Source organism: Prosopis cineraria, unplaced genomic scaffold, assembly GCF_029017545.1.
Source record: "Prosopis cineraria cultivar Desert tree isolate PC_DT_omini unplaced genomic scaffold, ASM2901754v1 PC15, whole genome shotgun sequence".
Classification (NCBI taxonomy): Eukaryota; Viridiplantae; Streptophyta; class Magnoliopsida; order Fabales; family Fabaceae; genus Prosopis; species Prosopis cineraria.
In genome coordinates this window covers 1,382,947-1,407,591 of record NW_026555346.1, presented here as the reverse complement: position 1 = coordinate 1,407,591, position 24,645 = coordinate 1,382,947, and the positions used below count along the sequence as shown (strand labels likewise).

At 32.8% G+C, this 24,645-nt stretch overlaps 1 protein-coding gene and 1 pseudogene across 1 annotated transcript; one reads left to right on the top strand and one right to left on the bottom strand.

The window, feature by feature from the left end:
• Window positions 1-8,640: 8,640 nt before the first annotated feature.
• LOC129294529 (UNC93-like protein 1) lies at window positions 8,641-10,143 on the bottom strand (annotated as a pseudogene).
• A 4,090-nt stretch (window positions 10,144-14,233) lies between these two features.
• LOC129294528 (uncharacterized) lies at window positions 14,234-23,825 on the top strand. Its single transcript, XM_054932953.1, is given in 21 exon segments — window positions 14,234-14,609; window positions 14,695-14,823; window positions 15,301-15,468; window positions 15,563-15,646; window positions 15,883-15,933; window positions 16,427-16,483; window positions 16,560-16,642; window positions 16,776-16,899; window positions 16,971-16,997; window positions 16,999-17,031; window positions 17,284-17,316; window positions 17,358-17,511; window positions 19,046-19,173; window positions 19,951-19,998; window positions 20,086-20,216; window positions 20,494-20,576; window positions 21,084-21,187; window positions 21,560-21,630; window positions 22,222-22,532; window positions 22,723-22,979; window positions 23,269-23,825. Coding segments are annotated over 20 exon segments (2,187 nt in total). The 5' UTR covers window positions 14,234-14,396; the 3' UTR covers window positions 22,878-22,979; window positions 23,269-23,825.
• The last annotated feature ends 820 nt before the right edge of the window (window positions 23,826-24,645 follow it).

Here is a 24,645-nt window from a genome sequence, read left to right as displayed (position 1 = left end):
TGAGAAAATTTGATTATTAAAGTATGAAATTAAATGTTGGAAATGGTGATTTTGATGATTATTAGTGATAGGTGTTAATGTTAATTATAGACTAACCTCACGAAGACTAGAGAACTTGAGTTTAGCTCGAAAGCAAATGATAATGATAGGGTAAACATTTGATCTCTCAAAGGTTTGAAATAATTGAAAAAACTTAGTTTGTATAGTTAGATATTAATTACTTATTGATTGAAATTGTTGTTTGAAAACATGATTGATATTTTGAATTTTTAATGGAAATTTGGCACTTTTTGAAAGTTATGTTAAATGGTTGTAAATAATATACATGTTCTGTATGTGCGAAATCATTTTAAAAAAAATGAAGAACCTTATGCATGTTGCATATATGATTGTGATGAGTATGTGAGTAAGGATATGTGAATTCATGATATGAATTGCTTATTAGAATGCATATGCATATATGGTATACGTGTATAGCATGATCATTGGTGAGAGTTCATCTAGAAAGAGGAGTAATAATTGATTAAACCTTTGTGGTATTGGCAGTGATTGTTGGAATCGAAAGCTTGCCTTAGCATCGATTGTTAGAATTAAGAGGTAGCCTTATTTTATAGTTAATTTAAGACTATCCCACTTATTCTATGAGGGACTCAAACCTAATTATCTCCACTGATTCATGAGAAGGTTGAATTAGGGATACGACACTCCATGATTGTTAGTATTAGAGGAAACTAGATTACACAAGCGAGTGAGTTGACTTTGGCACAGTAGCTCCTCACAAGTGGAAGGCTGGATTAGTCTGTGAAGGACATGACTATCAAATAGCCACCGGTTTTATGTCCATGGTAATAGGAGGGTATAAGGTTAGTGTATGATCATGCATTTAGTTTCGGCCACATGATTATTAATATTGTGGTCCAGTGCGATTTAAGGGTGCATAGTTAGTATTATTGCCATCTTAAGTTGTGAATTATTAATATATATGATTATGTGTTTGAAGCTCAGTTACATAATTGTTATTATTATGGCCGAGGCTATACATTGTCATACATGCTTTATATGTATGTTTAGTACTAATTGCATTCATTTTTTATTGATATGTAACTGTATAGATTAGGTAAAACTTGATTTCTAAATGGTTGTACTCACCCTTTATTTAAAATTTTATAGGGCTAGCTCTGATCGGGATAAGGAAAAGGAATATGAGGTTTAGGAATTAGATTTTCACTGTAATACCTCAAATACTTTTAACTAATGTGTAATTATCATGATATTACCAACTAGGATAATTATGTTGACTACTTTAACATTGCATTCATATGTGATTATGGTTAGTGTTTTCATTTCCTTGATCAATTTATATGAGTTAAACATGCTTTTTTTAAAGCCAAATGCTGTGTAAATATGTTTTAAGACTATTTTAAGGGTTGTAAATGTATAATTGGATAATTTAAATGATGATGACCTCTCTCTTTGCTTTTGATGAATTTATGGTAAGAAGTGAAACTATGATTTGTGATATATATGTGTATTGTGGTGTGTTGCACAAGTCATCTTAAATCTCTTGAGTATGGTCTAGATGATCATGTGAGCTAATGGCATTTTGGGTTGGGTTTTGGACACTTTAGAAGTTAAAAAACATGAGGAAGTAGTAGTTTTGATTCGAGTGTTTAACTTTTTGATATGATAGAATGTAAATGAGACTCATGCCATTAGCTAGTTCACTAAATGAGCTTTCTTTGAACACTTATATCATTTCAATCGAACGTCGGGTGAAAATTTAGTGCGCATTGAAAGTTTAGGCAGGAAATCTACTATGACAGTTTTTTCTGTCATAGATTTTACAGTTGTAGCATAAAATTTAATGTTGCAACGTGTTATGCTAGAATCTTTACTTTTTCTTTTTACCTTGTATGATGTTCATGTTTCTGTATACATGTTTTGCTCTGATTTTATTTTTGTAAAATGATTTTTATAGCATTATAAGTTTTGAAAATTTAGGATCTTATTTATAAAAATTTTACAAACTTGGTAATTCATTTGTGTTATTCCCGTAATTACCTTATTATTGGGGATAATTGTGGATTAGTAAGAGAGACCTTATAATAATCTTGGTAGAAAAAAGCTTGTAAACCATCCGATCCTAAAGATTTGAAAATGCCCATATCAAAAAGGGCATTCTTGATCTCTTCATTTATTACCTCAATATGGAGCTTTGAAGCAATATCTTGATTAAGTACGGGGAAAGAGTATTGAGTTACTAGCATAGGACTACTATTACTATCACTTTTAAACAAATTCTCGTAATAGTTCATAGCCAAAGAGCTCAGCTTATCTTGAAGAAAAACCTAATTATCATTACCATCTTTAAGACTTTCAATCCTATTTTTGCTCCATTTGATTTTGGTTAAATTATGGAAGTTATTTTTATTCCTATCACCTCATTTAAGCCAATTTGAATGAGCTTTTGATACCAAATTAATTTTTTTGGGCAAGAACCTTATTATACTCCTTCCAAAGTTTCTTTTCAATCAACAAAAGAGCTGGATTATCACTCTTAGTTGCGCATCTTTCCACACCTTCAATTCTTTGAGAAGCTTGTTCTTTTTTGCAAGAATATTCACACTTTATGTTTGTTCCATTCAATTGCCTTATATTAAAAACTTTAATCTTCTCCACCTAGTTACTTCCCTTTAAGCATTTTGCATATAAGAGAAAGCATTCTCAAGGAGCCAAGCAGCTTGACACTTAAATAAAAGGGTAAAACTTTGTTTTCTAAAGTTAGCTAGATTTGTCAATAACAACAACGTATTCTTTGAGCCAAACTTGCTAAGGTGTGAACTTTATAATAGGAAAAATCATCAAACCAACTACAATTCCAAAAGTCTAATCCAGACACTCTTTCACAAAATTCTTTTCCCAAGCAAAATTGTCCACTATCCACTCAGACTGTTACACACAATCATTAAAATTTCTCATGGATAACAAATTAGAACAAGCACCCTACCTTATCAGAAGCAAATAAATAAGCATAGAAATTGCCAATAGCCAACTAGGTTTCATTCATATTTAGACTAACATTGATAAGATTATCCCACAAGAGGCTCTAATGGGCATGATTTGGTTCAGCATAAATGCAGGGAAGCTAAAAAAATCTTATTAAAATTACATTTTGGTCAATAAAAACATGTATGAGTTGTGTAGTTGAAAAACCATACCGACTACTCACATTCGAGTCATTCTAAATTCAAAATGTGCCACTCTAGTAACGCCTGAAGTGGCAAAGAAGTTGAGCCCAAAACAGATAGAGAAGCCGATCATAATGTGCAGCTGTATATGCACTAATAATAGCGCCTGAAGTGGTAGAGGAGTTAAGCCCTTGCTTCCAACTTCATAGAACCCAACCTTCATTGCCTTTGTCCTCGTGTAGTCCTAATCGGTGTAACCACACTAGTACATCACATGGTCTACTCCGCACACCAAACTAGTTTGAAAGCACTTCATAAGCATGACAATGATATCATTTTCACACAGAAGATGCCTTCCAACAACAGCTTAAGGATGTGTGAAGTTTCTTGTTTTGCCAAAACCAAGGGAAAGAGGCTGAGGGCAAAGACAACACCCACTATAAGGGCAGTAGCGCTTGATGATGAGGATGATGAGAAGCTAAGAATGCCTGTGGTTTGGGAGATGGCAGACATGACCGGTTTTGGATGAGGCGAGCTTGCTTTCAAGACACCAATTTTATAAAAGCTTTTTTTAAAGGAAAAACCCAAGTTTTGGTCCAAAATAGTTTCATCAAATTTTGTTTTTAATATTTATAATTTGTTTTAGTGTTTTCAGTCCTAATAGTTTTAAAAAGATTAGGTGAACTTAATTTTCTATATCCTTATAGATTTCATTTTTCATTGATTTTAGTTCCTATAAGAATTGAAAAAAATTATAAAAATTAAAATAAAATTTAATAAAATTATAGCGATTAAAGATTATATTTTTTTTTAAATAAAAGGCAAAATGGTGCTCATATAATTGTAACATTGAATCAGAATATTCATATAGGCTGAGGACTTTGCCGGTGATACCGATGACGGGGAAAGAAGTCAATGTCATGAACGGCGCTGTCATTTGTAAACTACAGTACAACCAAGCAAAGAAGTGAAGCCACCCGATTAGGCGACGCCAGCACGTAACCTCAAAGCATCGAGGCGTTGGATTAGAGGCCAAAAAATGCAAGAATCGAAGCCTGGTCAACGGTGCAACAGTCGGAACAAGTAACTGAAGGCTAGGGGTTTCTTTCCATTCTCCTTTTTCATCTCTTTCCCTTCATTTTTTTTTCATTTTCTAACCTTCAAAATTGAGATCAGTATTTGAATGATCATGGGCTTATATAAAACCGTTTTTATTTTATTATTATGAAAACAAATATTTTATAAAACATTTTTTAAAACTAAAAAAATAAAACATGTATTTTTGTATTCTATCTTTTTCTTTAAAATAATAATCTCAAAATATTTAAAAAATATTTTTATTTTTTATTCTCTAAAACAATTTTTTTTTCAAAATATTTTTTTAAAAATACATTATTAAATAAATTTTTTTATTTCAAGGAATTAAAAAATATTCTCAAAATAGGTTGTGAAATAAGCCCTATCTTTTTCTCTTATTTTCATTTTCTAACTATAAAATTAATATTTAAATATTTTAAATTTAACTTTATATAATATCTTGATGAGAAAATGACAAAACAATATTTTTGAAATATCTAGATGATAATTAAGTAGGAAATGTAATAATTATTTTTTACTTTATTCATTAAAAAATATAAAATATTTTAAATTTTTCATGATGTAATCATTGTGTTTTTTTAAAATATCTCTATTGAATAAATCACTTTATATTTATTATATGATAAAATAATTTAATAAATAAAAATAAAATATAAAAAAATATGATTAGTTTGAATACAAGTGACTACTTTTGCAATTAATTTTTTAAGACTATTGATTAAAATTTTTAACGAAATGATAGTTCATTTCTAAGATTGTTTTGTAATTAATTTTAATATGAAAGTACTATTTTACCCTTGCAAAACCCAATGAATGCGCCCTTCCTGTTCTTCTCTCCGGGCGTTCTTCTCTGCAGGTGAGATAAAAATTAACAGCCACCAATACAGAAACAACGCGTGTGGAATATTTCCAAAGCCAGATTTAAGGCCACATCTGGGCCTCTCTTTGGTTTCTATGTCGCCGTCGTTGTTGACAGGAACATGGTCCTCTGGTTGGCGATGCAGTTAAGAACGCCTTTTCGAGGACCAGTGCACATGAGCCCCTGAATCCTCAGATTCTTGTCCTGAAAAATCTGTTTGTACTGAACAAATTTTTTCCTTGTGATCGAGATGCCGTATTGGATTGAAGGCTCGGGAAAGTGAAATCTCTAACCAAAATTCATGCGCTTGATCATGGATGATGAATTGCTGTAGCTGCGAAGACAATTAAAATTCACACAGCAGGCAAATTCAAATATTCGATTATCGAAGCATGGATTGAAGCCGTGGGAAGTGAAATCCCTAACCAAAATTCACGTGCTTGATCATGGATGGCGAATTGCTTGAGCTGCAAAGACAATTCGAGTTCACACAACAGGCAAAGTCAAATATTCAATTATCAAAGTGAAATGACGTTGAATTGGTTCAGAAATTAGAGGAACTTCGCATCATTGATTTCGACCTTCTTCATACCGTCTCTGGGAAAGAGTGCAGCACTTCCGTACACTTTCTTACTTTTCGCCGTCACTTCGCATCCACGGAGTACGCTGGGAAAAATCTAATGGAGTTTTGTTTTTCTTCCTTAATTAACGCTGTTTTAGTATTTTTGATCGGTGGAAGAATGAAATGCTGAAAAATAAAGAGCACTTTATGTGCTTTGCCTTTAGGTTTGCCGGTTCACAATTAAATTTTAACCTCTTGAAGAATGGTCTCCACCAAGTTTCATATATTATATATATATATATATATATATATATTGTGCCATGATTTTTGTTTTTTTTTTCGAGTTTTTGATTCCTGGCTATCAGGAGCAACTGAGGAATGAGATGGTGGCGGAAATTTTAAGATAGTGAGAGAGTGGAAGTGCATGAGAATAAAATAATCTTTTTATATTAAAATTAATTCACAGTCAAATCTCTAAATTAAAAAATAATTATCATATTTCTTACTCTATTCATTAAAAAATATGAGACATTTTTAATTAAATTTTACTTCAATAAAGTAGTTATTTACTTTTAAATTAATCCTATATTTTATATGTATTTCTATTAAACATCTTATAATAAATATAAAATTATTATTAACAGGGACACTTTTGAAAAAAAGACAATAATTACATCTTGAAAGACTAAAAATGTCTTATATTTTTTAACATACAATTATTTAAAATTTTTTTTATATTTTTAAATGGAGGGAATAGCATTTAATTATTATTTAAATATTTTTCTATTATTCTCTCTATATTTTTATTTTTACTATATTTTTAAAACTATTCAAATCAAAATTATTTGATTATCTAATTTAACATTTAAATCTTAACTTTATAAAACATAAAATTTAACGTGTGTTCAAATGATAATTGAATAGATAGAAAAAACAAATAAATTATTATTAAGAAGAAAAGGAATGAGATCAAAAATGGGGAGAGGGAGAATCTCTCGTTTCCTTTTTCATTTTCTCAGTTGTTTTATAGTTTATACCAAATTTATAATGTAAAAAAATGACACAAATTTCTTTTCTTTAACTACAAATTCAGGTAGGGTAGATAATTCGCATTCTTAAAACATTTAATGTTTTTTTATGCCCAGCAAGCATATCTTCAACTCAAAATAGCCTTTCCGTGGAATCATTTTCCCGTCCCACTTTCCCCCTATTTTTTCATAAAAGGTAATAACATCTCACAACCGAACATGACATAATATTTTACAAGTACGATTTCTCGTTTAAATTGAGCGGAGTCTTTGTTGTGAGTAGCCGTTCCATTACAACAATGACAATAATAATAAACCTTATTTTATTAAGTAATGTTGACTACATAAATTATATGATGTCATTGTATTTTATTATTAATTAATTTTTTAAAAATATTATTAATTAAGAGATCTCGATTAACAACTTCAAAAAATATTCTCTTTGACCTTTCTCTACCATTATTCACAAGACTTAAAGTTATTTATTTAACTTTTCTCATAAGTATCTCCTGTGGTCTTCTTTGTACATCTTCAAACTATTTTAAATAATTTTTTACCATTTTTTCTTTAATTAATAGGTGTGACGTCCACTTTTTTTTGTGTATGCTCGTTTTGAATTTTGTTTTTATGTGTATGTCTACACATTTATCTTAACATTCTCATGTATGTTACTCTAACTTTATGCTTTTGTTGTCCCGTTAAAACTTAATATTCACTACCATATAATATTGCTGATTTTAAAATAGTTTGATAAAACTTTTATTTAAGTTTATTAGGTATCTTACGATCACAAATAACTCATTTAGCTTTTCTCTAATTAAATCACCTAGCTCATATCATATGTGCAATATCTCCATCAATATCTCTATTATATTAAATAATTACTCCTCACTAGCCTCTTATCAAAATTATAATATAGATATTCAGTCTTAATCTTACTCAGGCAAAAACCTTTAAACTCCAATATCCTTTTTCATAACTCAAGTTTACAATTAATCTCTTCTTTGGCTTTCACAATAAGAACTATACTATCCACAAAAAGCATGTATTTAGGGGTTTTTTTTCTTGAATACGTTCAATCAAAATATTTAAAACTAGGTCAAACAAATAATAACTCAAAGATGATCTTTGATGCAATCCAATCTTTATAGGAAGTCTTTTGTTTTGCCGCCAAATGTTCTTATACTACTTATTGCCTTTTCATACGTGTCTTGGATAGTTCAAATGCAGGTAACCCAAACACCCTTATTTTCTAATGCTTTCCAAAATACTTCTCTTAATACATGATCAAAAGCCTTTCCATTATGCAATCAATAATTCATTACCAAATGGTAAACCAATTTTGATGTTTTATTTTAAGTATTTCTGTTGAACTTTTTCTTTTTTTCATATTGTATTCTGTTGATTGGATACATGTTAGCAACAAATTAAAAAGGCTTAAAATTGATTATAGCTTGATTAGGAAAATGATTAAGAGACATTAATATTCTTTCTTGATCTAGGCTTCTAGTATTTTGAAAACCTACATATACTATCAGTAGATCCCACATGCATAAGGCAGCTTCCTAGTGTGCATAATATGCACAAATAGAGATTTTGAGCCTCTCTTTTCACACCTAGCTGAACTTAAAAAAATGAAAACATTTTTAAGTAAGAAATGTATTATCTAAAGAGACTTGCAAATTAATTAAAACTTTTGTTTGTCACCCTTCAAAATGAGTTCTTTACACACATTCCCAAGAAGTTTTACTTAAGAAATTATTTTTTCTCATTGGAAGGAACTATTAGGTAGGAAGAATAATGGTAACAAAGGCAACAAAACAATAATATCTATATAGCTATCAACCAATCATACTCATACTATTATTGGACCAAGTCATTGTTAGTAGCTGAAGAATCAAGCATTTATGTACGTTTCGCTTTAGCCTTACTGTGCTCCTTCACAGCCAACATAACTAAAATTAATAGTATTGGGTAGCTTACTATGGTGAGCACCCAGTTCACAATCAACTGTGACATGAGAGCAACTTTATGGGTTTCAACTTGCCAAGCTACTGCTACTCTTACACTTTGTATTCCTTTATAGAATCCAGTGTACCTATATATATTCAAATCCTAATAGATGATTTCCCAATACTTACATGTGTAACACATATAAAATCAATATATTACCATGAAAAGTTTCCTTGTTCCATAACTAAGCATAAATCATGTAAAAAGTTGCTACATCATGAAAATGAATCTTAGCACCCAAGACATACACCTGTACGTGGCTAAGAAGTAAGAACTTCTCTGAACCAGAAAAAAAGAGAATTATCACCTGCCAAGGGCTCCAATAACCTTTGGAACATGGCATCCAGCAACCCAAACTAAAATACAACACAAATAGTCAAGCATATTCAGAGCCTAAGGCCTTAGAATCCAATTTCTGAGGCAAATCATCTTGGAAGTATCTCAACTGATTAGCAAGTCCATAACCCTATATAGAAGACCCAACAACAGCAACCACACAACCTCCCACAAACCCTCTCTTCCTTCAGCTCTTAAAACTAAAATCCATGATGTATTCAATTCCTATTGAGCCTACCATTTGTGCTCCCAATAGAACACATTGTTCAATCCTCTAGTCCTCAAATTGAACAGCACCCTATTAACATTATTGAACTAGTAAGTATAAAAGAAGTTGTTGCACCAGGCGGTGGGAACTATTATAAGGTTTTTCCAATTAAAGAATAGCTTCAGAATCTCCAAAGCCTCGCCGGACATATTGGAGTACAAGATATTTGTACACTTTATCCCATCATCACGAACCTCCTTGCTAGGTGGCAAGATAGCCAATGATAAAATGGCCCCAAGAGACATGAAACACATAAAGCCTATGTAGGTTCCATCATTTGCAGAAGAAGCCTTAGTAAGATGGTAATTTAGAATAAAAGGAATTAACCCACCAATCAGGTTGCCCATGTTGAATATACTGTAGAAAATAGAAACATAAGTCCTTTTTTGATTTACTAGAGGGTATGATGTTATGCTAGCACCCTACACAAAGACCGGCACCTATACCAAGAAGATCACCTGTGACTATGGCGAACGCTTGATGGTCGTAATAGTTGTAGTAGAGGAAGGGACTGGAGTAAAGGACATAGATGGAGTAGCCTGTGAAGATGGTTATGTGGGGTCTGAGGATATTGTAGACTGCACCGCCGATGATGCCAAAAATAGCGATGGTGTTGTAAAGGGCAGTGAGAGAGTTATTGGATGCAGTGGGATCAACTTGACCACCACCTTCCATTCCAAAAGAGCATTGAACATGCTAGGACAGTAAAAGCAGACTAGACTAATGAGGATGATTTGAACAAATGGAGAATTGTACCTTAGAAGGGAATGATTTTTTATGCTTTCGGGCATCTGGGTACTTGATTCTTTATCTCCGACTAATCCTACCAAAAAAATTTAGCTAGCTGAGATCTAAGCTTGTCTCTGTGTTTGTAAAAGAACAAGTTGCAGGGGGAGTAGGGCTATGGAAATTCAGATCAGAGAAAGGGATGAAGCCGAGGAAAATAATGCAGGAAAAATGCCATGTGCTGTCTTGTTACAATCACACGCCAGTACGCACAAAGGTTGTGTCTGTGAGTATGGGAACAAGAATCCTAAATGCTGAGCTGCGTGGGTGAAAGAAATGGGCGATGTCAAATGATAAGTTCTTGAAGTGACGCTTAAAAGGGTAGATTTCAAATTTCATTCATGCTTGAGTTAGGTTGGATTTATTACTATCTATATTATAACATTTTACAATTCAAAGTTTGTTTGATTCCTCTTTCTCTCTGTTTTTTTGATGAAAAGTTTGTCTGATCTCTCTATTAGACCCTGACTGGTTGGGAGAGGGGAGGAAAAATTTTTCCTCCCTTTCCCTCTAAAACCCCGCCTCCCAAATTGAGGGATCCATCCTTTTGCTCGCCTTCCCCTTCATCTCCTTTCCTTCCAATATTTAAACCAAACGCAGTCTTAGTGTTGCTAGTGGCAAATATTGTTTGTAATACTAGTGACTTCCTTGCTCGTCCATTCTTGATCATAATTCCAGTAGATTCTTCGATTAGAGCGCCATCAATTTTTAAATTCTTTCTAAACTTAATCATTATGCTTTTCCTTCTTTTCTTTTTCCTTTCCCATAATAGTGATTTTTTTTATTGCATTTTGATTCGGTTGGATAATACTTCCTTTTATGGGATATTTTTTAAAAGTAATTTTTAATTTAAAATATATAATACTTTATAATTTGTATTAATTAAGCTATTTTATTCAATTTTATCTTTTCTTAATTAATGTAAAAATATTTAATATAATTGTATTATTAAAAGAAAAGTACATATTATTTTTTATAATATAAAAAATAATTTTTTAAAGTACATGAAATAATTAAAAGTGTCTTATAATAAAAATTTAATAAAAGACAAATAAAATACATTTAATTGATTATATAAGTTGTCAAATTCAAGTAAACTCGTGATGCGATGTAAACTCAAATCTGTTAATAAATTGTTATTAAAAGTATATAATTAAATAATTAAAATATAAAGAAATCTTTTCAGTCTAAAATATAAGTCATTTTTAAGAAAAAAAAGTATACAAATAAAGTTCTTATTTTCGTAACAATATATATTATTTCTCCTTTTACCCTTAGTTTTAATTACCGATGCATCTCATGATAAGTAAGAGATATATTTGCATAAAAAATTAGGTTAATAAATACAAGAGGTAAAATAATTTTTTTTTTTTGCATTTACTAAATTGTTTATATTTTGAAACAAGATTATCTGAGAAGAAGAGGAAATGTTTATATTTTGAACAGGAGTGAGTATGACCATAATTTAATTCATATACATTTTAAATATAAATAATTGAAATTAAATCTATCCACAATAATATATTATCGCACTAAATGTAGAAATTCAAAATTATACAACTTATTTTTTTTATTAATATTAATTTTTTCCTTTTTGAGTTTCATTTTTCTTTCAATTGGATCTTGTTGCTTCTTTAAACTGAATTCTACACAATATATACCTAACTCACTTAACTCAATAAAAATTAATGAATTTAGCAAGTGTAATCAAATTTATATCTAGTTCGAATTTACGAACAAAATGATATAATTTTATAAGTTAGAAATAAAAATGATAAGCTTAAAGAGTCAATTTACAAGTTCAATCGAGTTTACATCCATTCGAGTTTATGAGAATATGATTTTATAAGTTAGAAATGTAAAAATAATTATTTTAAAAAGTCAATTTAAAAATTTGACAACACTACAATAGTGTCTCACATAGTGACACTTTTCCTTTTTGGAGTTTTGTCTTAGGGCTTAGTTTGTTTAAGACTTCAAAAAAAGATAATTTCAATTAAGCTTAATATAAAATCATTATTAGGATAATTTTAAGCAGAAAATAAACTAATAAATTGAAAAGTGCTAAATTGGAAGATTGAATCTTTTCATTTTACTTTCTTGTTTTAAATTATAAGATAATATGAGATAGGACTATGCATACCAATAAACACAATAAGGACACTTTATATACTTATTTTTTAAAACAAAATTATAAACTTTAAAAAAATATCCCTACACACTTAATCATTAGCTTATAATATTATTTTAATGCTTTCTCTACTTGAATTAATAAATTTTATATTTTTTAAAATTATTTTATATTTTGTGACAACAGAATTCTTTTGAACTAATTTATAATTTAAAATGAATGGAGTATTGTTGATTGAATCAACTTGGCAAGGTAAGTTTCAACTTTCACTGTCTACGTCTAGATTCCTTAAAACAAATGGTATATATATATAAAAGGTTAGGTAATCTCTTATCACAATATAATTGTAATTATAACTAGTGTCAATGATAATTTTGTGAGGGGTTTCGAACGATTAACTGTATGAAATATGAAAACAGAGATGGTTATTTTCCAGTCCTCCAAGACCATATTTTTTTCTTTTTCATTCGAAAGTGAAATCGATGCGACTCCGGAAAAGCTTACGCCACGCCCACAACCACAATTGACCCTCCACCCAATCCAATTCAACAATTCGAACCGAATCACCTTCACGAACCATGCAATAAGATGGCAAGAAGCTATTTGGCTCTATATGCACAGTATTTTCGTGCTATTCATGCTTGATTTAAGGATTAAATGGTAAATTTTACTTCAAATTTTTTCTCCAAAGGTGCAGGGCATTCTAAACTTTTTTGAAACATTTTTAACCCATTGTTAAATATAAAAAATATTAACAATTAAACTGAAGTTTGACAAAGGGCTAAATGGTATACTTGTCTTAAAACTTTTATTCTAAGAGTGCTAGGTATCCTAAACTTTTGTTTAAAACTTATTTTTCTTGAAGGTTTCAAAAGGAACACAATTTTATCCTGCCATTAGTATTGATCATTACTTTAATTTTAATTGTCACTCGTAGGCTTGTAACCACGCAGCATTTTAAATTTTTTTTTTTAAGAAAAATTCACCTAGATAGCAAGAATACCTCCATTAACATCAATAACAATAGCAAGCACAATTCTATAAACATTAAACAAGAACAATAAGCAATTTCAAATCATCTGAATCCATACCTATGTTAAAAAACAATCAACTATTTATTGAGTTAATTCATATGAACTCGGTCACATGAAAGTTCTCTTCTTCTATTTTAAAATTTCATTATCTCACTTAACTATGACAACTTTGACCTTGACTTAGACTCTTTTGAGAGCCTCACAATAACAAAATTGATCACGGTGGTGGCGGCGAAAGTAGGGGCTTGGATGTTATGCGAGGAGCATGTTGCAAGTTAGGGGAGGGTGATGATAATCTACGGGAAGTTAAGAGTGACGGATTCGCCTTTGATGGACAAAGCGGCAATGTTGTAGGCTTAAATAGTCATTTTTGAGGGGTGAAAGTGTTGAGTTAGATTTGAGACTTTTTTGCGATACTCACAAATCTTGAATACCTATTTTTTCTGACTTTACATTTGGATTTTAATCCATGGTAGCTTGGGAATTTGCTGATAGAAGAGAAAGAGAAAGAAAAAGAAGACGACAATGTAGAAGAATAGAGAGTAAAATTGCTCCATTTTTAAAACTTTTAGGATAAAAAGGCTCCAAACAAAATTCAGGATACACAACACTCTTTGAAAAAAAGATTTAAGACAAATATGCCCTTTAACTCTTGATCAAAATTTTAATTTAATGGTCAATATTTTTTATATTTAGCGATGGCATAAAAATACTCTCTTTTAAAAAAGTTTAGAGCAAAAATGTTTCAAAAAAAAATTTAAAATGTTAGACGCCTTTAAAAAAACTTTTAAAAATAAATTTATCATTTAACTCTCGATATAATTACAGACAGGCTTCAAATTTAAAATTTAAAAATAATAATTATATCTAAATAAAATCATACAAATTAAAACTATTTTCGGGTAACGAGCCGATCGCTGGCATTCGGTATTCCATAATCCACAAGCGCGGAGCCAATGCAAGCGTCATCTATGGTGGTTTTGTCTATCTCTATCCTGTTTTTCTGTGTATTGTATTGGAGCATGTATACCATTGAGCACCAGTGTCACTAGCAATTGTTCTCCAGCTTCAACGCACTTAACAGACCCGGAACATGTTTTCATGTACAGCCATCTCCATCTCCACCACCTCATACACTTTCCCGATTACCATTAAAATTAATAAATTCCACCATAGACTCAGGCAATCGCTGGCTGCTTCCTCTTCTTCTATTCACTACGACAGTCTCCGAGTGCTGGAATGGGATAAGCTGTGCGATTTGGTCGCTTCCTTCGCTACCACCTCTCTGGGCTGCAAAGCCGTCAAAGTTCGTCTCAGCCTCCTTCCGTGGTTGTTTTTCTTTGTTTCTTGCTCATCTTCCTTGCTTAATGTTATGCTTATTAATGGGGCAGGCCCAGCTATGGTCTCTGAATCAGACTTACGACGAGAGCCTGAGACTTCTGAACGAAACAAATGCGGCCGTCGAAATGCACAAGCATGGAGGTTGCCGACTGGACTTCGGCCACATTGATGCTGCCCTGGTCAGTGCGGAAATTTGATTCTCATGTACTTGCACTACTATTATCGGGAAGAATCGCAGGCTTCAGTGTCTGTCTGAACACTTGTCGAACTTCAATTACCATGTTTAACAAAACTGTGGAGTTAAAATCGTACTTCTGTTTCCACTGTTTGTCTTAGCTGCTCATACACGTCATGGTGTAGTCAGCTGTATTACATAATTTTCCAAGGATTTTACTGTTATGATGACTTATGAGGTTTCATTCACGGTTTTTAGTTTTACTCATCCAGGTAAATTAATTTGAATTTGGCATTTCACGTTGATTCCAAATTGAATTTACCTTTTCTCCAAGTTGTAACTCTGATTTCTTCCTTTTAAAAAAAGACTGAATGGTCTCTCTTATTATTTTACTCTGCCGGATATACAAAAGATAGTTTGCAGTGGTCTTTATTTTTGCCTTTCCTTCCAACTTGATGTTATTTAATTGAGATTCTTGTAGGTGGAGTCTGCAATTCAGCATGCCCGGATAAATAGACCAGTAAATGGCTTTGAGGCATTGGCCACTGCTACGCTTATTCAGCATGCTGAAACCTTGCAGGCTAATCTGAGAGCTGCAATCAAGGAAGATATAGATTGGTATAGTCGTTTCATGCCTCTTACAAAAGTGGTAAATAGTTCAGTAAGATTTAGTGTAGTAAACATTGGGTTGCCTTCGAGTGCATTTTCATGTTGCATGACCATTCTTTGTTATTATCTTTCAGATAATGGAATTTGTCATTAATCGATCATTGGTTAGATTGATAGAGCAAGTTATTGATGAAAATGGTTCTGTCAAGGACTCTGCGGTTTGTTCTAGATCTCATACAGTTTTCCTTTTTCTGACTCCATGCATATAATGATCACGGTGACCTGAACTTAGTTTGCACAATAAGGCTTGTTATTGTATGCTTAGTTTCCTCTACTTGCTTCATAGCATATTTTATGTTTTAAGAGGTAGATCTCTCTTTTGCTGCTGCTATACTAGCAATTGTTCCTTGTTTTCAAATTATCATGTAACTTGAAACTTATTTTCTACCTCTAGAGTCCTACCCTTAAACAGTCACGAGAACAAGTGTTGTCACTTGAGAAAAAGGTACCACTTCTTCCCCCCCGTTTGTATAGTTATTTTATGAAATGTTCACTGCTTAGATATTTAGAGTTTTTCATGGCTTTGTTTAGAATGTGTATTTTATGAAAATGTTTGAATGTTTATCTTGATTCAAATGATTCTTCTAGTTTCTAAAATTATTATGCTCATCTTATGTGAATATGAGTTCTATGATCTTCGTTTTGGGAAAAATGGATTTAGTTTGTTAGAACTTGTATGAGCTAACAAGAATCTAAAAGTTAAGACTTAGTAAAAAAAAAAATATATATATATATATATAGATTCCAATTTCTTTCCTTCAGATTAATGCCTTTGTTCATTGCTGTCATAAATAGCTAGTTTCTAAGCCCTGGCTACTACAACTTTGGTATCTCCCTCTCTTTGCTTTGTCTTACTGATCTTATGGTGATCTTGAATTGTGTTGGTCAAACATGCTATCCCAGTTGATGTTTGAATTGGAATTATCCTTTTATATCAGATACATCGGTTGATGGAGAGATTGATCAGAAATGAAAGGAGTGAAGCTTCAATTCTTGTAAGATGCAATATACTGCATATGTGCTTTTCATCTTTATGATGCTTTCCCTGATAATCTTGTAATGATGGACCAGGAAGTGAATAATATTGATGGCAGGTGGTGTCTTCGAGTGGATTCTGGTCAGAGGACAAGCTTTAAGGGTCTCTTATTGTCCAGGTGCATAAAATTTGTCAGATTATTTCGAGACTATTGGTTTGGTTGGTCACATGATAATCTCTTTGTCACTTGTTTAATAAAGCTAGTTGGTCGTCATAAAATTCTACTTCTGAATCATAGCATATTTTGATAGTGGCTCAGGGGGAGGAAGTATTGTAGAGCCTCTTTCTGCTATTCCATTAAATGATGAGTTACAAGAAGCTAGAGCTTCAATGGCTAAAGCAGAGGCAGATGTGCTTTTCAGATTAACAGAAAAGGTTGCTTATGTGATATGAAAGAAATTCGTTTATAGTTTAATATCTTTTCTTATATTATATGGCTCGTGCAGATTCAGCTGGACCTTGATGATCTTGAAAAAGATGTTGAACAGCATGGTTCAACTTGATGTGGTAAATATATATAACCTTTTAAAAGAATTGGATCTCCATTTTCTGGTTTCTTCATCTCCTTCACCTTCTATGCTCTCTTTCTTATTTTATTGTTTGAAACTTTCATGGTCCAAACATACGAAGTCAGAGATGATAGATTGATTTTTTTCAATACAATGCTTGTTTGATTATTCTGCATATCCTTGTGTGGTGAGGACATTGTCAGCTCATTCCCACATCTGCTTGTTTGATCATTTGGGTTCTATTGTGCAGATCAATGCTAGAGCTACTTATGGTCTTTCTTTTGGAGGATGCACTGCTTCATAAACATACACTTTGATTGTCAGGTTGCCATGCTAGAACAAGACCCCCAGTCCCCAGTTCCAGTTGATTTTTTTGTACCCCAGAAAACTCGTGTTTTAATTGTAACTGGCCCTAACACTGGTGGTAAAACCATATGCTTGAAGACTGTAGGATTGGCTGCTATGATGGCAAAATCAGGTTTGCTCAACTTCAGTGCTATCTCACAGAAAACTCGTGTTTATATATATATATATATATATATATTATATGTGAATGAATTATAACCCTCCTATTCTATAAAAATTGTTGATTTTTTTGTACCCCAGAGTTCCAACTCGTTTTTTTGTACCCCAGCCCTAACACTGGTTTTAATTGTAACTGGCCCATAACACTGGCTTGTAAAACCATATGCTATGAAGACTGTAATTGGCTCTATGTTTGGCAAAACTTCAGGTGCTCAACTTCAGTGCTATCTCACAGAAAACTCGTGTTTTATATATATATATATATATATATTTTATATGTGAATGAATTATAACCCTCCTATTCTATAAAATTGTTGAACTTGTTTATTTTAGTCTTACAATGGCAAGGCTTATTAATGTTATCAGTTGACATCATGGTGGCGTTGTATTTGCTACTCTACTTTTGACAGCCTTCACATGGCCTTGACGTCATACAAGTATACTCTACCAGAACTTTATAACTCTGGGTTTACTTGTTTCCACCAAAATCTATATGTTTCTTCTACATATGAAAATTTAATTGTTACAAATAATCTTGCTCTATCTGTAGTTGGCAGAGACTTGGTGTTCATTTCAGTTCACAGAAATCCACTCCACTTGCCTTGGGGTGCTTAAAGGATAGCTACTTTCTAGTATATACATTTTTGTGAGGATTATGGGCAAAGTGTTACATTAGTCTAATTTCTACATCAAATTTTTTCATTTGCTTGCTTCCTTGCCTTTCCTCTCCGAACAGGTGGTGCAATGTTCGATTGAGATTAAAGAATAACAAATACCTTTGCCCAATTTGACTTTGTTTTGTTTGGAAACTTTTGCCCCCCTAAATGAAGAGCACATCAGTGCTTGTCTTGTAAGAAATTTGCCGACAAAATTTGACTACACTGATGACAAAATCTCAGAATGATTGGGTTCTTTTAGCACAAAGAATCAAAATGAGATTGATAAACCATGAAAGAGAGGAGGCAGTATTGATTTCAGGGGGGAGTGGTTAAGAGAGCATTGTATGTGTTAGATTAACCGAATTCTGTGATGTGAGATGAAACAGAAATGTGATCTAGATGACAGACTGTGTGCTAAAATTGTAACATTAAACAAGTCCATCTCAAATGAGGAAAGTGAGAAGGTTAGTCAATTGAATGTTGTTATCTTATCGGATCAGCTAATAGCTGTTTTTTAATACTCATTATGGGTTTGAGTAGGTACTTCCACAAAGATTTTATTATGCATAATTGTAGTTTTGTAGAACTTTCAAAGTTGTTGAGATTTTCTTAGCTGCTTTCTTAACAAGTTGCTTGAGCCATTTCTATTTATACAATAATCTACTAATGATGGTAGAATCTTCAATTGATTCTGTCTACTGGCATCTTTGACAAATAAAATGCACTATTGACTGTGAGAAGCCAGAGGTTTGCAGCACAAGTTTTTACTGAATAAATTTTTATTATGTTCGTTATAGGCTCTTATTCTCTGTAAACATCATATCGCAGGCCTTTATATTCTTGCTTCTGAGTCTGCGCAAATCCCTTGGTTTGATTCTGTTTTTGCTGACATTGGTGATGAGCAGTCCTTATCCCAGTCCTTGTCTACCTTCTCCGGACATTTGAAACAGATAAGCGTATGTAAAATATGTTTTCCTACAAAATATTTCCCCCCTGCTCCATTTTAAAATATCTTGCCTGACATTTTTTGTTAATCACTGTCAACAATTGATAGTCAGAGCTATAACCTGCTTACACATTCCTGAAGCTATTAAACTGCTTCCAAGAAGAGATTATAGTACAAATGATTGAGACTTTACAATTCCTTGTCTTGAGTTTATTTTATCAATCACAATTATTTGAATGCTGAATCTGATTGCCTTTTGTTCTTGATGGTAATATTCTTGTGCTGAATAGAGTCACCTACCAACTGAAGACTACTATGGAGATTGGGTTGTACAGATTCATATTATTATGGATTTATCAAGTTTTGACATATTAGAACCTATTAATTCTGAAGTTCTATAAAGAGTTATTGCATACTTGCTTTCCTGATATTGTTTTGGTTTGTTACAGTACAAGCCTGTGTGGTCAATGGTTCCTCTCCCATCACTTTACCTTGTATGCTTATGCTACCATCTACCAATGTCTAACTTGTACTTTACGTGGTCTTCTTGTCCACTCCGATAAAATTGCAACTTTAGAAGTTTAAAGAGAAGTCGTTATATATTTGTGTGCATGCGCGCTCTGTACGGATAGTTCAGTTTTTTGCCAGACTTCTAAATCTATACCAGGGACTTTCTGACTGTTTCCAAGCTGTCAGTTGCGTGTATTGAAGTTTAAAATGCAATTTTATTTTCTTAAATCTAAACTTCATGGAAAACCGTAAGGATGATCTTCATTATATTTTGCAGAATATTAAATCATATTCAACACAGCAGTCGCTGGTGCTACTAGACGAGGCATGTGCTAAATGTTCTTGAAAAACAGTTCAATAAATTTGTCATATATGTGCATGATGGATGGTCCTTTTATCACATTTCTTTTAGGTTGGTGCTGGAACAAACCCCCTTGAGGGAGCTGCACTGGGCATGGCATTATTGGAATCTTTTGCCATGGATGGTTCTTCGTTGACAATGGCTACAACTCATCATGGGGAACTGAAAACCCTGAAATACAGGTATTCCATAGAGAGGATGAAGACAAAACTTCAAACTGACATGCTCTATGTAGACAATGGAAGGGTTGGTGAAGATATTGTCAATTATAAAGTTTCTATTAGCTACATTTTTAAGATTACTTGTGAGCAAACCAAATTTAATTGTAATAAAATTTATATTTGCACTTACAGTTTTTGTTTTTTGGGTGAGGATCTTGCAGTATTATAAAATTATAGCTTCATTTTTACTTTCCGATACTTGAGTACATCTTGTCTCAAATCATGATTTCATGAGCAGCAATGAGGTCTTTGAGAATGCGTGTATGGAATTTGATGGAGTGAACCTGAAGCCAACTTACAAGATTCTCTGGGGCGTACCTGGTCAGCACCTTCTTATACATGAATGATGTCATGAAAATTACAAGTCTATTGATGGATGCATGCATTTTTTCTGGATTGTCTATGTTCTTCCTTTGTCATTTTTCTATTTTGCTTTATTCACCTTCCTTTCATTGTTTGTGGGTGTGGTTTTGATCCCCAAAAAGGGCGGAGTAAAAAGGGCCTTGGCCAAGAAAGGACTTTGGTAATGTAGTATCTGGGCGTTATTGAAGATTTCTGTAGGTGTAGTAACATAAAGAAAACAAATAAAGCTTCTGACCTGGAGGTAAAAAGGGGACAGATGAGGTTCCCTCTAGTTCTTACACAAGGAAAAAGATATTATTTTCTTTCCGATGATTGAGCGGGGTGAGATTGCTTAATGTAATCTCTAAATACTGAATAAAATTGTCCTTGTTTCTTACTACGCAAAAGTTTATGGATTTATTTAAAATGATTGCTCTCATGATATGTGCTGGCATTCAACTAATTAAAAAGAGATTTTCTTTGCAGGGCGCTCAAATGCAATTAACATAGCTGAGAGGTTGGGACTTCCGTCTGTTGTTGTAGATGCTGCACGTAATCTGTACGGTGCTGCTAGTGCAGAGATAGATGAGGTACATGCTTAATGTTGTATAACAAGTTCTTTTATTGTACGTATGTTGTAGTTTAATGAAAGGAATACGATTTTCTATGTCCAGTCCCGTGTGTTTTATTTTGAACTTGTTAACTTGTATGCTTTCAGTCTAACTATGTACTCTTGTTTTAATAATGGGACTATGTCAAAAATTATGCTTAAGTAGAAAAGACTTAGAAAATATATATATATATATATATATATTCAATAACGCTTGATTATGGTGATGCTGTTAGTAATTACATAACATTGTCAGTGGCTTCAGTTATCTGCTATCAATAATTACAACTTATTCAATTCAATGGATTTGCAAGGCTTCGGCACCTATTTAATCAATTTTTTTCCTATGCAGGTAATAACTGATATGGAGAAGTTTAAACAAGAATATCAAGAGCTAGTAGACGAAGCACATAACTATCTGAGGTAGGACTCTATTTGCTCTTAAAATGTTCATCAAATTGCATGCTTTAGCCTGACACGTTCATTTCTGGTGCAATTCAAAGAGGGGTTATTCCCCGAGAACTCACGTGGGCAAATGATTAAAACCTTCCAAATAGTTTAGAAAGATTATGCAATAGTTAATAGTGCATCCAAAGATAAAACAATGAATTGTGGACAAGCTTTTATATAATTCTTGTTAAAAATACTCAAAGCATCAACTCGGGTGCCCGAAATACCCGCCTTCTCATTAGGTAAACCACTCTAGGATATTTTTCATTTCTATTTTTACATGTCCAATAATTCAACTCTAACTACCTCCCTGGGCAGTATCATGTGACTCCCCCAAAATGAAAGAATGAGTATGAAGAAGGGGGGAAAGGGGAGAGGGAGAATTTTGTCATGTTACCTGTTCATTATTTGTAGTGTGATGTTCTACACTGGCATAATTACCCACATGAACCAATAGCTAATGCATGCAGACAACAATTACCAAAAATCACCATATTTTTGGAGCATCTGGCAAGAAACTGTTAGATCTTAGCTTATATAATCTCTTTATGATTGTAATTATAGGCAATCTAGGGACCTCTATGATAGTTTGTTGGACTCCAAAATGAAGATCACAGAGTACAGTACTAATCTACGAGCTAGAAAGATGCAAAATGTATCTGAGGCTGCGGCAGTGGCACGGTCTATCCTTCACAAGAGAGTGCGGCAGCTACGTGCGTCTCCAAGACAAGTTTCAAAGCCCAGTAAAGATGATAAGGTCCCTCAATCTTCAGTTACCAATTACCAACATACATCAACAGCTAACAAAGAATCTGCTACTGCGGTTGCAGATGGAAGTGCGGCTGTTGTGAAAAAAGTTAACCAAACATTGTCAGGTATGCGGTAAGAAATAAGACATAGATAAGAGGAATTGGAACTCTGGTAGTGTATCATTTGGTCAAATTTAATTCCTTGCAGTTGGGAAATTCTCGTTTATGCTGTCTTAGCGATAGCACATGTTTGCCTTAGAAACAAATATTTCCTGTGACTAGTTACTCTATTGCCATCCACCTCTTAATGATGCAGAGGAGTCTAGGCTTCCCAAGGTTGGTGATGCAGTGCATGTATCTTCTATTGGAAAGAAAGTAACAGTTTTAAAAGTAGATTCATCAACAGAAGAAATTGTTGTTCAAGCTGGAAAAATGAAGTTGAAGCTGAAGTTAAAAGACATTCAAAGATGATTGCCAATCATTTGAGAGAGTGCAAGTATTATCTTGGTTAAAGGTTTTGATTATGCGTGCACGGGATCATATAATGTGATCTCCTTGTTACCAATCCCGGAGGTAAGCATGCACCATGGGAGCTAGTTTTCTAGATAGGAATCTAAAGTATGTCAGTTGTTCCGACCCAAAAAATAATAGTAATAATAAAAAGGAAAGTATGTTCAGTTGTTTACTTATTCTACCTACGTCGGTATATTTGTGTTTTCCCTAATTTTATACAGTCCTTCGTCCTCTCCTTTCTTTATGAAACTTTTGCGGGATCTTTCTGACTTTTTTTACTCCATCAGAAGTCAAAGCTCATCTGAAAACTGCCACCTTCTGATTTTTAACGAGATAAAAATGATGACAGGTAATCTTCAGAAAGTTTGGCAAGATGAATTAAGGGGTAGTGTTTCCATGCCATCACCAATATTAATCAGTTTGCTAAGATGGTGCGAGGCATGCTTTTTGTGCGGTATATATATTATGTGCGCTGGATCAATGCCAACAACTCAAAAGAAATCTTCCAATTGGCCTTGGGAAATCTTCCTGTCAGAATGGATTGGAGCCGTTGAATCTTTAACTTTTTTCCGGCTGCTATCGTTGCTTGCCGAAGCGCACTTGACAAGAATCTGCAATTGGGGTCACTTAGAAGATAGAAGTGCTTTGTTGTGTTGGCCCAAAAAGAGAAGTGAAAATTAATCCAGAATGTTATGGGCATGAGCACTTTATTTGTCTTCCCTGTTTTATTAGTGGAACTGGTGGTATAATCCCCCGCTATTCGCCAAGTCAATAAACGGAGGAGCTTTTCATGTGGAACATCGCTTTACAGGGGTTTGATTTGTAACTGAGCTAATATTTTATTTTTTTCTGGGCTGATTTATGTTTCAGAAGATGTATTCTATTTTTCTTGCTGTTCTGCTTTTTTCTTGACTTTTCTTCTCTTTTCTATTTGCGTGCCTTCATTTGTTAGATCTTTCGTGACAAAGTGGTTTGAACATTTTTTTCACCTTTCATATGTATTTTGAGATTGATATATACTTTGATTTATTAATTCATGAAATCAACATCTTAATCACTTAATGTGCGTTTGGTATAGGAAAAAGTTGAATTTTTTAAAAAGTAAACTTCATCTTCTTCTTCTTCTTTTGTGGAAATCGGTTTCCCTTGCCCTCGTTCTTTTTCATTAGTAGTCCTTTTTCCTGGCCAGGCGTTTCGTAAGTAGATTGGTAAGTAGAATTTTGATTGGGATATTATTTTGATTCTTCGCAAGTTTCTTAAATTATCTTTTGAACTGCGTTTGTAATTTTGCTTTATATTTATATCCTACCGTCTTTACTAAAAAAATATAATAAAAAAGAAATATGGCATTGTATTTAACAATTTATTACGTTTCATGATGGAATTCTATACTATTTGTTAGGCATTGAAATTAACAAACAGCTTCCAATTAACAATACAAAGTAAATTGAAGTACGCACATGTAGCATTCATGGCATTAAGGATAATGTTTCAGGATGGCATTTAATATTTGTTTTTACTTAGACGTTTCCTTTTGTTTTTTAGCCATCGGTTTCAGACGGTACTTAAACTTCGCTTTCTACGAAAGAAATCTACACGATTTCGGAGAGAATAGAGAATCACCTTAAATTTTAAAAATGGTACTAGTTAAGGGCTACACTTTTTAACTGAATTTTTAAAAAATGTCACGGACCGAATCGGTTTTGATGAAGTGTTCAATGGTTAA